This window comes from Mobula hypostoma, chromosome 6 (genome assembly GCF_963921235.1).
Source record: "Mobula hypostoma chromosome 6, sMobHyp1.1, whole genome shotgun sequence".
Lineage (NCBI taxonomy): Eukaryota > Metazoa > Chordata > Chondrichthyes > Myliobatiformes > Myliobatidae > Mobula > Mobula hypostoma.
The window spans coordinates 128,029,789-128,045,256 of record NC_086102.1 but is presented as its reverse complement, the minus strand read 5'-3'; the positions used below and the strand labels follow the sequence as shown (position 1 = coordinate 128,045,256).

At 41.4% G+C, this 15,468-nt stretch overlaps 1 protein-coding gene across 3 annotated transcripts in view; it reads left to right on the top strand.

Annotated features, from left to right (window-relative positions):
• nbeal1 (neurobeachin-like 1) overlaps positions 1–15,468 on the top strand; it is a 283,397-nt gene that overhangs the window by 184,457 nt on the left and 83,472 nt on the right. For all 3 annotated transcript variants that reach the window (XM_063051669.1, XM_063051668.1, XM_063051667.1), the window contains 6 exons: positions 2,090–2,218; positions 2,936–3,241; positions 3,383–3,532; positions 10,272–10,429; positions 11,986–12,110; positions 13,563–13,683. In XM_063051669.1, coding sequence (XP_062907739.1) covers positions 2,090–2,218; positions 2,936–3,241; positions 3,383–3,532; positions 10,272–10,429; positions 11,986–12,110; positions 13,563–13,683 — 989 coding nt within the window. The remainder of the gene's footprint in view (positions 1–2,089; positions 2,219–2,935; positions 3,242–3,382; positions 3,533–10,271; positions 10,430–11,985; positions 12,111–13,562; positions 13,684–15,468) is intronic.

The window sequence follows — 15,468 nt, the reverse complement described above, 5'->3', positions numbered from 1 at the left end:
TGAAGTTAATATAATTGAATTCACCCTGTAATTTGAGAGGGAAAAGCTTAAATGAGATGTATCAGTATTACAGTAGAGTAAAGAGACTTACAGAGGCAGAAGCTGGCCAAAGTTGATTGGAAGGGGACACTACCAGGAATGATAGCAGAGCAGCAATGCCTAGAGTTTCTGGGAGCAATTTGCGAGGAGCAGTATAGATAAATTCCAAAGAAGAAATATTCTAAAGGCAGGATGATGCACCTGTGGCTGACAAGGGAAGTCAAAACCAACATTAAAGCCTAAGAGGGGGCATATAATAGAGCAAAAAATAATGGGATTAGAGGATTAGAAAAGCCAACAGAAAGCAACTAAAAAAAAAGTCATAAAGATGGAAAAGATGGAATATGAATGTAAGCTAGCCAATAATATTAAAGAGGATACCAAAAGTTTCTTCAGATTTATAAAGAGTAAAAGCGAGGTGAGACTAGATATTGGACTGTTGGAAAAAAATGACATTGGAGAGGTAGCAATGGGAGACAAGGAATTGGTGGATGAAGTGAATGAGTACTTTGCATCAGTCTTCACTGTGGAAAACACTGTTTGAGAGTGTCAGGGAGCAGAAGCAAGTGAAGTTGCCATTACTAGGGAAAAGGTGCTTGGGAAACAAAGGTCTGAAGATTTGGACCAGATTCTGAAAGAGGTGGCTGAAGAGATTTTGGAGGCATTAGTAATGATCTTTCAAGAATCAATAAATTCTGACATGGTTCTGGAGGACTGGAAATTGCAAATGTCACTCTACTCTTCAGAAGGGAGAGAGGCAGAAGAAATGAAATTAAAGGCCAGTTAGTGGTTGGGAAGATATCGGAGTTGATTGTTAAGGATCTGGTTTTGGAATACTTAGAAACACATGATTAAAATAGACAAAGTCAGCATGGTTTCCTTCAGGGAAAATCTTGCCTGACAAATATGTTGGAAATCTTTGAAGAAATAATAAGCAAGATAGACAGAGGAGAAACGGTTTTTGTTGTGTACTTGGATTTTCAGGAGGACTTTGACAAGGTGCCATACATGAGGCTGCTTAACAAGTTGAGAGCCCATAGTCTTACAGAAAGACACTAGCATGGACAGAGCATTGGCTGATTGCCAGGAGGCAAAGAGTGGCAATAAAGGGAGACTTTGCTGATTGGCTGCTGGTGACTAGTGGTGTTCCACAGGAGTCTGTGTTGGGACCAATTCTTTTTATATTATATATCAATGATTTGGATGATGGAATTGAATGGACAAAGAAGTAGCAGATTGATTAAAGTGTCGGGAAGTGCATGATCATGCACCTAGATGAGAGTAAGTGTTCAGCATGGACTAGAAGGGCCAAGATGGCCTGTTTCCGTGCTGTAATTGTTATATGGTTATTAGTTATTATATGGTGTGTCATATTAAAGGGGCTGAATACTTAAGCAATGAATTATTTTGTGTTTTATATCTGTAATTAATTTAGATCACTTTGTAGAGATCTGTTTTCGCTTTGACACAAAATTTTATTTTTCTGTTGATGAGCATCAAGAAAGCCAAATTAAATCCACTGTGATTCAATGTTGTAAAAACTAAAACATGAAAACTTTTTTGGGGGGGGGTGGTGAATACTTTTATAGGCACTGTAAATAGTTCAAGTGACATTCCACAAGTAAGTCTTCCTTTTCAGAAGTTAGCAGTTTATTCACGTGACCTCTTTTTTTTATCTGTTTAACCCCTATCCATACTAACATGTTATATCACGGTGAAGTATTTTGTTTAATGTGTTTTCATGTAAAACCTTAATGCTGCACACCTAAGTTTCCACTTAACCTAACCTGCTCAATCCCTTTTAAAAATCTCATTTTTTTGAACATTTTTTTCTTCCGATTTTCTTTTATGATTAAGGGGCTAATTTAGGATGATTTCTAAAGACACTTTTTGGAACTGCCTTGCCTATTATTCTCAGGATTAAATGTACCCAGATTATTATTATGTAACATTCTTAATATTCATCTGGTATCTCAATGATGATCAAATTTAATACAGTTGTCTTTCCATTCATTTTGCAATGCCTTTTGGTTCCATGCCTTTTGTTTAGTTATTGGAGGAGATGGTGACTCTAATGGATAACTTGATGGTGTGGTATTCATCTGGACCAGAGTGGATGCAATTATCCCAGCTTGGGACACGGCTTCTTCTTGGTTTTATTGCTCAAGATAATATACAGGTACTAGTCATGTTCTCCACTCTCAAAAAAGCATTTAATTGTTAAATTAGAAAACCACCCTTCAAATGGTAGTACAGAGGCACAAGTACTGCCAGTTGGGTCATGTCAGTCTGTTATGGATCAAATCCCACTGCAAGGACAAACATAAAATCTAGGCCAATGTCCCAGTACAATAATGGTGCAAAGTAAGAGGTTGTGTCTTTTGGTGAAAGCATCAAACTGAAGCCCTCTATTTCCCATTAACTGGAAACAAATTATCCTATGGGAAAAAAGCAGTATTAGAGAGTTAGTATCCTTTGAACAAGGACCACTGAAAAGCCAGGTTATATGGTCACTATCAAATTGCTGTCTCTGGGATTTTTGTATAGATTGGCTGCTGTGTTTAAAACAATTGACTACTTGTACATTTTTTGCTTTGGAATGTTCTAAGATGGTGAAAAGCTGAATGTCAGATGTTGAATGATGCAAGAATTTTTTCCTATAATTTAACAGCTCTTGAAATAGAAGTTGCAACATTGCAGGTTGAACACAAGTACCTTTAAAAATAGATGCAAATTTAAATTATTTGTGTCTTTTCTACATTCTTTTTCATTATTTTCCTTTACCTAAATCTGTTGGTTAGTTTCTATGTCATTGTTGTAAGTGAAAATTAGAATGCATTGGTGTTTTCTGCTTGGCAGTTTTTCTGAAGAATTTCTGTTTTTGTTAACCAATCAGGTGTGCGCCATGGCTGCAGCAAAACTCAACACAATACTGCAAACAAAAGAGATAGTAAACCGTGATGAAGCTTGTTTCTTCTTAGGGAAGCTGGAGGAAACACTGACCAAGTCCATAAGAGAAAAAACTGAAATCTATTCCTTCCTGATCCCAATCATACGAACATTGGTCTCCAAAATCTATGAACTATTATACATGAATCTGCACTTGCCAGCTTTACCGCAAAGCAACGGCAGCCCTTCGTTTTTTGAGGACTTCCAAGAATACTGTGGTTCCAGTGAATGGCGTGTGTACATTGACAAATACGTACGTAGCATTGTTTCTATTCAGTAAATCGTCCTTTGTTGTAAGTCAGTCCTCTGTACTGATTTTTCTCTGTGTGGAGGGGGAAAGAAATCAGGATGAGATATGTGTTATGAAAGATTATGAGTGTATTCTTATTCTCAGATTATTCCATCGATGAAGCAATATGAAGTTGAAACATTCAGTAAGGGACATGAACGCATGGCAATTTTCTGGAAGGAATGTTATGAAACCATGATGGTGAATTTACACAAGCGAGATCGCGAGAAAGGAGAAAGCAAACTCAAATTCCAAGTGAGTGGAGGTTGTGAATAAATCATTAACAGTATAAAAAAAATCCATGCCTGTGTACTTTTCAATCTCGAAAGGACATGTGAGGCCAGAGCAAATCTGGAAGCTGTCAAATGTTGTCCTTGAAAGGCAAATATTCCTGTGAGGGTTGGCAGACCAGGTTTATTTCCCTGTGTTCAAAAGACAGTGTGTGTCCTGTCTATTGCTTCCTCCCTAGGGTGAAGGTGGTGGCCTCTTTGAACCATAGTTCCACAGTCTGCAGCCCAAGTCCCATGATGCCCCTTTACCAGCACTGACCCAAGTTTAGATTTGTAATTGTTCATTGGAATACTTCATGAGCTTTCCTTCTCTTTATCTTTGTGCCCTCTAGCCCTCTGAATCTCTGGAGCTCTGCTTTCCCTCCAGTTTGGCCTCTTTCCATCTCCGGATTCCTTCAGATTTTTTGACTGAGCTTTCAACTACTTCTGAAATTCTTTATCTAAGCCTATGGGCTTCTCCCTAATTATTGATAAAACTGTCCTACTTCATCGTATGTGGGTAATGTTATTGGTAATACAGTAATGCTGTGAATTGCATTTTAAGATGATAAAAGCACTGAACAGATCTTTGTTTTACGTGATTGATCACAGACAACTCTAAAATCTGTCTTGCTGTATTACCTATCACGCTTGCTTCTGGATCATGAGAGAGATTCTGCAGATGCAGGATGCCTCCAGTGAGGACAGAGACCTCTTTTCTATGAGAAATGGATTTAAACTGTAATCCTGAAGTGAACGTGTAACATTGTGTCCTTTGGTTTATTGTTTGTCAGGATATTTATTACACTGAATTAATAGCATACCAGAATTGTAAGTGGGTTCCATGGGGCAAGAGGTTGGTAACCAGATGAAATGGGGTGAAGAGGTTTGGCAAAAAAGGCTTTAGTGGTAAGGAGAAACATAGAAAATAGGTGCAGGAGTAGGTCATTTGGCCCTTCAAGCCTGCACCGCCATTTATTATGATCATGGCTGATCATCCAACTCAGAACCCTGCACCAGCCTTCCCTCCATACCCCCTGATCCCCGTAGCCACAAGGGCCATATCTAACTCCCTCTTAAATATAGCCAATGAACCGGCCTCAACTGTTTCCTGTGGCAGAGAATTCCACAGATTCACCACTCTCTGTGTGAAGAAGTTTTTCCTCATCTCAGTCCTAAAAGGCCTCCCCTTTATCCTCAAAGTGTGACCCCTCGTTCTGGACTTCCCCAACATCGGGAACAATCTTCCTGCATCTAGCCTGTCCAATCCCTTTAGGATTTTATACGTTTCAATCAGATCCCCCCTCAATCTTCTAAATTCCAACATGTACAAGCCCAGTTCATCCAGTCTTTCTTCATATAAAAGTCTTGCCATCCCAGGAATCAATCTGGTGAACCTTCTTTGTACTCCCTCTATGGCAAGGATGTCTTTCCTCAGATTAGGGGACCAAAACTGCACACAATACTCCAGGTGTGGTCTTACCAAGGCCTTGTACAACTGCAGTAGTACCTCCCTGCTCCTGTACTCGATTCCTCTCGCTATAAATGCCAGCATACCATTCGCGTTTTTCACTGCCTGCTGTACCTGCATGCCCACTTTCAATGACTGGTGTATAATGACACCCAGGTCTCGTTGCACCTCCCCCTTTCCTAATCGGCCACCATTCAGATAATAATCTGTTTTCCTATTTTTGCCACCAAAGTGGATAACTTCACATTTATCCACATTAAATTGCATCTGCCATGAATTTGCCCACTCACCCAACCTATCCAAGTCACCCTGCATCCTCTTAGCATCCTCCTCACAGCTAACACTGCCGCCCAGCTTCGTGTCATCTGCAAACTTGGAGATGCTGCATTTAATTCCCTCATCCAAGTCATTAATATATATTGTAAACAACTGGGGTCCCAGCACTGAGCCTTGCGGTACCCCACTAGTCACCGCCTGCCATTCTGAAAAGGTCCCGTTTATTCCCACTCTTTGCTTCCTGTCTGCTAACCAATTCTCTATCCACATCAATACCTTACCCCCAATACCATGTGCTTATCTCCTGTGTGGGACCTTGTCAAAAGCCTTTTGAAAATCCAAATATACCACATCCACTGGTTCTCCCCTATCCACTCTACTAGTTACATCCTCAAAAAATTCTATGAGATTCGTCAGACATGATTTTCCTTTCACAAATCCATGCTGACTTTGTCCGATGATTTCACCGCTTTCCAAATGTGCTGTTATCACATCTTTGATAACTGACTCCAGCAGTTTCCCCACCACCGACGTTAGGCTAACCGGTCTATAATTCCCCGCTTTCTCTCTCCCTCCTTTTTTAAAAAGTGGGGTTACATTAGCCACCCTCCAATCCTCAGGAACTAGTCCAGAATCTAAGTTTTGAAAAATTATCACTAATGCATCCACTATTTTTTGGGCTACTTCCTTAAGCACTCTAGGATGCAGACCATCTGGCCCTGGGGATTTATCTGCCTTTAATCCCTTCAATTTACCTAACACCACTTCCCTACTAACATGTATTTCGCTCAGTTCCTCCATCTCACTGGACTCTCTGTCCCCTACTATTTCTGGAAGATTATTTATGTCCTCCTTAGTGAAGACAGAAGCAAAGTAATTATTCAATTGGTCTGCCATGTCCTTGCTCCCCATAATCAATTCACCTGTTTCTGTCTGTGGGGACCTACATTTGTCTTTACCAGTCTTTTCCTTTTTACATATCTATAAAAGTTTTTACAGTCAGTTTTTATGTTCCCTGCCAGTTTTCTCTCATAATCTTTTTTCCCCTTCCTAATTAAGCCCTTTGTCCTCCTCTGCTGAACTCTGAATTTCTCCCAGTCCTCAGGTGAGCCACTTTTTCTGGCTAATTTGTATGCTTCTTCTTTGGAATTGATACTATCCCTAATTTCTCTTGTCAGCCACGGGTGCACTACCTTCCTTGATTTATTCTTTTGCCAAACTGGGATGAATAATTGTTGTAGTTCATCCATGCAATCTTTAAATGCTTGCCATTGCATATCCACCGTCAATCCTTTAAGTGTCATTTGCCAGTCTATCTTAGCTAGTTCACGACTCATACCTTCAAAGTTACCCCTCTTTAAGTTCAGAACCTTTGTTTCTGAATTAACTATGTCACTCTTCATCTTAATAAAGAATTCCACCATATTATGGTCACTCTTACCCAAGGGGTCTCTCACGACAAGATTGCTAATTAACCCTTCCTCATTGCTCAAAACCTAGTCTAGAATAGCCTGCTCTCTAGTTGGTTCCTCGACATGTTGGTTCAAAAAACCATCCCGCATACATTCCAAGAAATCCTCTTCCTCAGCACCTTTACCAATTTGGTTCACCCAATCTACATGTAGATTGAAGTCACCCATTATAACTGCTGTTCCTTTATTGCACACATTTCTAATTTCCTGTTTAATACCATCTCTGACCTCACTACTACTGTTAGGTGGCCTGTACACAACTCCCACCAGCGTTTTCTGCCCCTTAGTGTTATGCAGCTCTACCCGTATCGATTCCACATCTTCCCGGTTTATGTCCTTCCTTTCTATTGCGTTAATCTCATCTTTAACCAGCAACGCCACCCCATCTCCTTTTTTTTCATGTCTATCCCTCCTGAATATTGAATATCCCTGAACGTTGAGCTCCCATCCTTGGTTGCCCTGGAACCATGTCTCTGTGATCCCAACTATATCATAATCATTAATAACAATCTGCACTTTCAATTCATCCACCTTGTTACGAATGCTCCTTGCATTGACACACAAAGCCTTCAGGCGCTCTTTTACAACTCTCTTAGCCCTTATTCAATTATGTTGAAAAGTGGCCCTTATTGATGCTTGCCCTGGATTTGTCGGCCTGCCACTTTTACTTTTCTCCTTACTACTTTTTGCTTCTACCCTCACTTTACACCCCTCTGTCTCTCTGCACTGGTTCCCATCCCCCTGTTGTGAACTAACCTCCTCTCGCCTAGCCTCTTTAATTTGATTCCCACCCCCCAACCATTCTAGTTTAAAGTCACCTCAGTAGCCCTCGCTAATCTCCCTGCCAGGATATTGGTCCCCCTAGGATTCAAGTGTAACCCGTCCTTTTTGTACAGGTCATGCCTGTGCCAAAAGAGGTCCCAATGATCCAAAAACTTGAATCCCTGCCTCCTGTTCCAGTCGCTCAGCCACGCATTTATCCTCCACCTCATCGCATTCCTACTCTCACTGTCGCGTGGCACAGGCAGTAATCCTGAGATTACTACCTCTGCAGTCGTTTTTCTCAACTCCCTTCCTAGCTCCCTATATTCTCCTTTCAGGACCTCTTCCCTTTTCCTACCTATGTCATTGGTACCTATATGTACCACGACCTCTGGCTCCTCACCCTCCCACCTCAGGATATCTTGAACACGATCAGAAATATCTGGCACCAGGGAGGCAAACTACCATCCGGGTCTCTGGACTGCGTCCACAGAATCGCCTATCTGACCCCCTTACTATCGAGTCCCCTATCACAACTGCCCTCCTCTTCCTTTCCCTACCCTTCTGAGCTACAGGGCCGGACTCTGTGCCGGAGGCATGGCCACTGTCGCTTCCCCCAGGTAAGCTGTCCCCCCAACAGTACTCAAACAGGAGTACCTGTTGTTAAAGGGCACAGCCACCGGGGTACTCTCTATTACCTGACTCTTCCCCTTCCCCTCCTAACCGTGACCCACTTGTCTGCGTCCCATGACCCCGGTGTGACCACCTGCCTGTAACTCCTCTCTATCAACTCCTCACTCTCCCTGACCAGACGAAGGTCATCGAGCTGCAGCTCCAGTTTCGTAACGCGGTCCCTTAGGAGCTGCATCTTGATGCACTTGGCGCAGATGTAGACGTCCGGGAGGCTTGGAGACTCCAGGGCCTCCCACATCCAACACCGAGAACAACAAACTGCCCTCACACTCATACTGCCCCTCTCCTCAAATAACAACAGAAGATGAATACCAAACCTTCCTTGCCTCGCCCGTTTCTGCCTAAGCCCATTGAGCTGAAGCCCTTAAGCCTTCACTCTGCTCCCGGCTCACTCCGTCGCCCGCAAACTATGCTGCCCACTGTATGAGGCTCTGTTCCTTTTAAATATGCCGAGCTGCACTGCCCGACGTCACACGCCTGCGCAGTCCCGCCTCTCTGAACGCCGTTGGAGAAAAAAAACCAAAAATTTCAAAAATGTCTTACTCCGCCCTCCCGCTCCGACTGTCAGACTTCCTTCTTCGAATCAAGCCCGAAGCAGGATTTCTGCCCTTTTAAATCTGCTGCGCTGCACTGCCCGACGTCACATGCCTGTGCAGTCCCGCCTCTCTGAACGCCGTTGGAGAAAAAAAAACAAAAATTTCAAAAATGTCTTCCTCCGCACTCCCGCGCCGACTCTCAGACTTCAAACTCTCAGAGTTTTATCTTAAAGTGTCAAGGTGTTGTGCAATGTAGTGTCTCTCACCCAATGGGAATTTTCAGAAGAGAATTAAATATATTTTGATATTTTGAAAAATAAACTTAGGGCAATGGTAAAAAGAGTATGGGAATGAAATAAGTGACCAGCTCATTCAAAGAGCCAAGGCAAACACCATGTTGTGAACGGCACTGTACTATGCTGTCATAGAGTAACACAGCACAGAAACAGGCCCTTCTGCCTAACTGGTGTATGCCAACCACAGCATCTTCTCTGTCAGTCCCAATCATATTCAGGCCAGTAGCCCTCCAACCCCTTCCTTTTCACTTACTTATCCAAATGCTTCTTAAGTATTGCAGTTACACCCAGCTCAACCACGTCCTCTGGCAGCTCATTTCAATTACTCACTACCTTCTGTGTAACAAAGTTACCCCTCAGGTTTGTTTTAAATATCTCCCTTTTCACCTCGTATCTGTGTCCTCTGGTTTTGGACTCCCTAACCTTGGTGGAAAAGACTTTGACCACCTTATCCATACCACTCATGATGTTATAAATTTCTTTGCGATCACTCCTCATTCTCATATGCTTCAAAGAATAAAGTTCTAGCATGGCCAACTTCTCCCTTTAATTTAGGCCCTCGTACATTCAACACCCTCCTAAATTTCTCCTGCACCCCCTCCAGCTTGAGAATGTGTGAGTTTTTTAATTATCATGTCTAAGATGTGTTAATATTCAATATTAAATCAGAACACACACAAACTTAGAATGGATTAACAAAAAGTGCTCTGTGCTGTAGTATGTATATTCTAAATTATGAATAACGCGAAAGAATTGGGATGAAGATTACCATTAAATCCTTTCAATCACTGGTGAGCCATCAGTTTACCACCCCTCCGTAATCCGTAACACCTAGGAGCAGAATTAGGCCAATCAGCCCATCGAGTCTGTTCCCCATTGCATCATGACCGATTTATTATTCCACTCAATCCCATTCTCCTGTCTTCTCCCAGGAATCTTCGATGTCCCTATTAATAAATTACCAATCAATCTCTGCTTTATACTCAGTGACTTAGCCTCCACAGCCATCTGTGGCAGTGAATTCCACCGTTTCACCACCCTGTGGCTAAAGAAATTCCTCCTCATCTCTGTTCTAAAGGGCCGTCCTATTCTGGTCCTAGTCAACTCGTATCACAATATAAAATTGAATATAAAATTAAAGCTCTAAGAAATTGCTCAGTATATGTGCTTATGTTGAAGTGTTTACTGTATTGTAATTGTTGTCTTGCTTTAATGACAGGAGTATTTTGTGGAACCATTCACCCGCAAAGCCAGGCAGGAGAACCTGCGTTACAACAGTATGTTGAAGCAACTCAACAGCCAGCATACTGCAACCCTGCGACAGTGGAAGGCAGCTCAGCATTATCTAACCTGTGAACGAGGACCATGGGTTGAAAAGTATGGAACTTACATCATTGCTGATGTGACCAAGTTCTGTTGCATGATTCAGTATCCTAATATTCTCTCAAGGACTTCTGTCTTGGGATTAGCACTCTTTGGTTTCTTTATTTCAAGGATATATTAGAGGTCATATAATTTCCAGTTAAAACTCACTACTGATAGAAAGTCAGTGGATGCAGTGTGAAGCTACAAGTGCACCTTGGCTGCGCTTGAGGGGGTTGGGGAGCAAACCATTATCCGGTTGCTGTTTAAAGGATCTTGTTGTGTACAAATTGGCTGCCACATTCCTGCATTACAATAGTAGTTGCAATTGAGAAAAATACTTGATAAAGCTTTTGTTGTTCTGAAATTGTGAGAGGTTCAAATGGTGTTAGGGTCTTCCAGTAAGGTGGTGATCTGCTGGGATGCAGCAGCTTCTATGGGGTCAACCAAAGGTGATATTGTCTTTTTTTAAAGTATTTTTACGATCGCAAGGCCCTGCTGAACATTAAGAACTTAGTGTACTGCAGGTCAACCCCATCAGCAGTTTGCTTGCTTGTGGAGAAACTGAAGGAGCTGGACTTGGTGTGGACCATGATGCTGCCTGCGACAGAGGGTGTTGGCGCACGAAGAAGGTGTGCAGTCTAACAGCGAGTGATTGTCTCAGTCACTTTACTTGTGATCACAAGACCCTGTTGGGCATTGGTGGTGTGGAATGCTGCAAGTTGAATTCATTGGTTTATTGACGAGGAGGGGAGGGGACAGCGTGGGAGCTGCGTGGCCTCAGTTGTAGTGAGGACTAGGCCTCAAGCCGCGGTGTCATGTGTTTGCAGCCGCCTGGGGGAGTCATCTGAGTCGGGCACTCCACCGGAGTGCTGGAGGTGATATCAGATGGTATCCTTGCTGGAGCTGGTGCTGCCCCTCCCTCTCACCCCAACAGTGTTCACTCAGCAAAAGGCAAGCTATATTGTGTTCAACTACACACTGCTGCAACATTCATGGACTTGGGGATTTGGGCTGTATTTCTTTCGGTGTGACTGTATTCTACTGTTATCTTGTACGTGCTATATGTGCCTTGTGCTGCATATGACCATTGGTCCTATGTTTTGCACTTTGGCCCTGGAATAATGCTGTTTTCTTTGGCTGTATTCATAGGTATGCATGTATGGTTGAATGACAATTAAGCTTGAATTTGAAATAGTTGATGAAATGTGAGAATTATAGCAAGTGTATGTTTTGCATCCAATATAGTGACTGCAGGAAATGATTGTTTCTGACTTGCAGAGAAATGAGCTTGTAGACAATTCTGAGGAATAAAACCTATGTGCAACCTGAGGATTGCCTTTAATTCTCTCCTCCTTCAGTACTCTCTTTGAAATACCAAATTCAAGGCAGAGTTATTGGTAGTTTCTTTTCTTACTAACGATCTAAGTTTGTTGATTATTCAAAGAACTTTGGGATGTTTTCCAGTCCAAGTCCATTCTACATATCTTGTGTGTGGTATTGGGTGTTACGTTGATCAAACATTCGATTTTTAATTCAGTGTTTGCTTTTCCCCCCCCTTTCTTGATAAGAAAACCAGAGTCCACATGCTGGAAGTTGTCTAGTGTGGAAAACTATTCCCGTATGAGGCTTAAGCTAGTTCAGAATTACAACTTTGATCCCCATACTGATGCAAGCGCACTACGTGACAACCTAGGTGAGTGTCAGCTTAATGATAATGTACTGCTAATATAAACCAATTGAACAAAAAGTCTTTGGAAGGTGATCCCATGCATGCACTGCTACAAAAAGGAGTTCTCGTATAGAGATGATATTTTTTTTAGCAGTCCCTGTTGATTCTCTACAGATTGATAATATTTTTCTTTTGGAAAAGCATATAAACTTTGGACCATGCTAGACTAAGGGTTTCTGTTCTTCCTCGTTATTTGAAATGTTGGGTTAATGTGCTTAGAGCTTAAAATGACCCATATAAGAATATTTGCCTCCTGTTCAAAGCCAGTATCTTGCTTACCATATGCAATAGGACCACGTTCACCTGAGCTGCAATGTTAGTTGCTTAGAATTGAAACACTAATTTCATGATTTAACTCACCCACAACTAAAACCTGCAATCGTGCCTTGCCCTTTTATTTTCCAATGGCTACTTTTATGTCATCAGCCTTTCATAATGTTAAATCATGGAAAACAAATAAAATTGCAGATGCTAGTATCTGATACAAAATAGAAATGCTAGAAGAGCTCAGTTTATCAGGCAGCATCTACGGAAAGCCTGTTAATGTTTCAGATTGAAAACCCTGAGAAGAGAGAAAGCAAATTAGTCAAAGTATCAACAGGCTGGGGGAGGGCAATAGATTGAATAAAGGGAATGTCTGTAGTAGGCTGAAATAATTGAATAGACAATTAAGCTCTTTTGTCTGTGTATTGTTGAGATGTTATGGAAATTAGTATCAGCCGTATGACATGATCTCTGATGTGCTGCTGTTAGAAATTTGCATCAGTGGCATAACCAAGGGTTTTGACAAACTGAGACGGGCAGTGTAACACAGGATGTTTGTTGGCAAAGTTATGATATGAAATCAGATGTTCCTAATCGTAGCAACATCGATGGTCAAATCTTTATAAATCTAATTTGGCAAAATACTGTATGACTATTGCTAATGTGAATGCTCATCAATTATATGGATATAATTTGTTGGATATATTGTTCAAGGAAATGACATGTATAGGTGATGGCATGGATTTCTGACTTACTGGTCGAAAATATGATTAACAAGTGTTTGACCAAAATTGAACTTTCAGCACAAGAAAAGTAATTTTTGTTCTCAAATTCACTTAGAATATTTCTGTTGCTGAAGCACCATTATGCAGCTTATGACTCAAACAAACCCTGAAAAATATCTGGATAGAATGGAAAAGCATTCCCATGATATTGTTGCTCAATTTGTTTTCTGTTCAATCCAAATGTGATCTGTTTGATATATTTTGTCTTCAGCGACCACGCTGCCCCATGCATTTCAATACAAGTCTGGGTTCTTATTTCCTACCACTCACTCAGAAGAAACACTGCCATCTACCAGAGAGCTTTGTGGTTTATACCTTATGAAATGCAGATTCCCCTAACTAAATAGAGTCTGTCCTGTATCTGCAGGGGTTCAGCAGTCTCTGCCGTCCAATGATTCATTGCTGTTGGAAGCAGTGAAACAAGCCAAGGTTAGTGACCTGGAAGATGACCGGTTGGCTGATGAAGATTTGAGCATGCTCAGTAACAAGTAAGTCTTGGTATGTTTAAATTTCAGTGTACAGATGTAAACTGTTAAATTCTTCCTCACCACCCACACCCTTCCTCCCCCGGCAAGCCTGGCTCTTCCAGCACAAAAATGCGACAGGCTCCTGCATGTGATTTAATGCCTGAAGTCTTCAGAAGGATAGGATGAAGAGGAAAAAGATAAAGACTTTTGAAAGCATGTTAGATACTGGTTGTGACATATCTGATTATGATTTTCTCTCCTTGATTAAATCCAGTATTTGCAATTTTGCTCTTTAACACTAATTCACAATTAACTTTAATTTAAATATCTTGTTTATCGAAGTTGTAGAACTATAAACTGCTCAGAATTCCAAAGATTACTTTAAACATTGTTACTTTTTTCTTGGAGTCAGTAATACATATACAGAAGCTTTGTACCTTTTTCAATTTCCACTTGTCACATTCGGTGAAACATCGCCACCTGCTGAGACTAAAGGTTTCCAGCACCATCTCCTTAGTGGTTCAACTGTTTAGTCTACTTAGCATTGATGTGGCATTAAATCCTTACAAAGCAAGCGTGAACCACTCACCCAATCAGACCTATTACAAACTCTCAATATTCCAACAGGATCTCATTGCATTTTTAATGTTGCATTTTACACATTTCAGGATTCAAATTTTTTTTCCCTTAAGTACAAGAGATCCTGCAGATGCTGGAAATCTTGACTAAACCAAAATGCTGGAGGAACTCAGCAAGTCAGGCAGCATCTTTGGAAGGGAATATACAGACAATATTTTGGGCTGAGATCTTTCATCAGGTCTGGAAATGAAGAGCAGGCAGAAGTCAGAATAAGAAGGTGGAAGAGGGGAAAGTACAAGCTGGCAGGTCTTGGGTGAGAACAATTGAGGGAGAAAATGGGGATGAAGGAAAAATCTGGGATGGGATAGGTGGACAATTGAAAGGGCTGAAGAAGGAGAAATCTAATAGGAGAGGACAGTGAACCATGGAATAGGGAGGGAAACTAGAGAGACATGACTGGCAGTTGATGAGAAGAGAAGGGGCCAGAGGGTAACTTCAATGAGGAATAGAAAAGTGAGGAGAAGGAAGGTGTAATTTCTGCAAGTTAGAGAAATCACATCCAAATTCTTTATATAAAAAAAACAAAGGTCCCAACACTGACCCTTGCAATACTCCACCTGTCACTAACCTCCATTCCAGAAACAACCTTCAACCATCACCCTCTGCTTCTTATCATTGGGTCAGTTTTGAATCCACCTAACTAGCTCTCTCTGGATTCCATGGGACCTAACCTTCCAGAGCAGTCTACCACGTGGGACCTATCATTTGGGACCTTGTTGAAATCCTTCCCAAAGTCCAATGATGGAGGTATAAAAGATGGAGTGTCATTGGGTAAATAGTCAAATTATTTTCCCATGGTAGAGGACATAGATCGAAGGTGAGATATAGAATATTTAAAGGAGATCTTTACTCTAGAGTGGTTGAGATTTGGAATGTGCTGCCAGGTACAATTAAGAGCCATTTAGACTGGCACTTAAGTAGGCAAAGCATAGAAGGATATAGTTCTAATGTGGAAAACTAGGATTCGTGTGGTAGGGCAAAAAGGTTGTCATGGACATGGTGGGCTGAAGGGCCTGTTTCTGTACTGCATAACTATGACTCTGAGGCTACCTTCTTGTTCTTTCTTCTAAGCATTGCAAATATTTTATTTCTGTAGCAATTATCTTTGAAAAGTTATTAATCAAATCCAAGTTGTTTAATTAAGGAAAAATACCCTCCTTTCCTCAG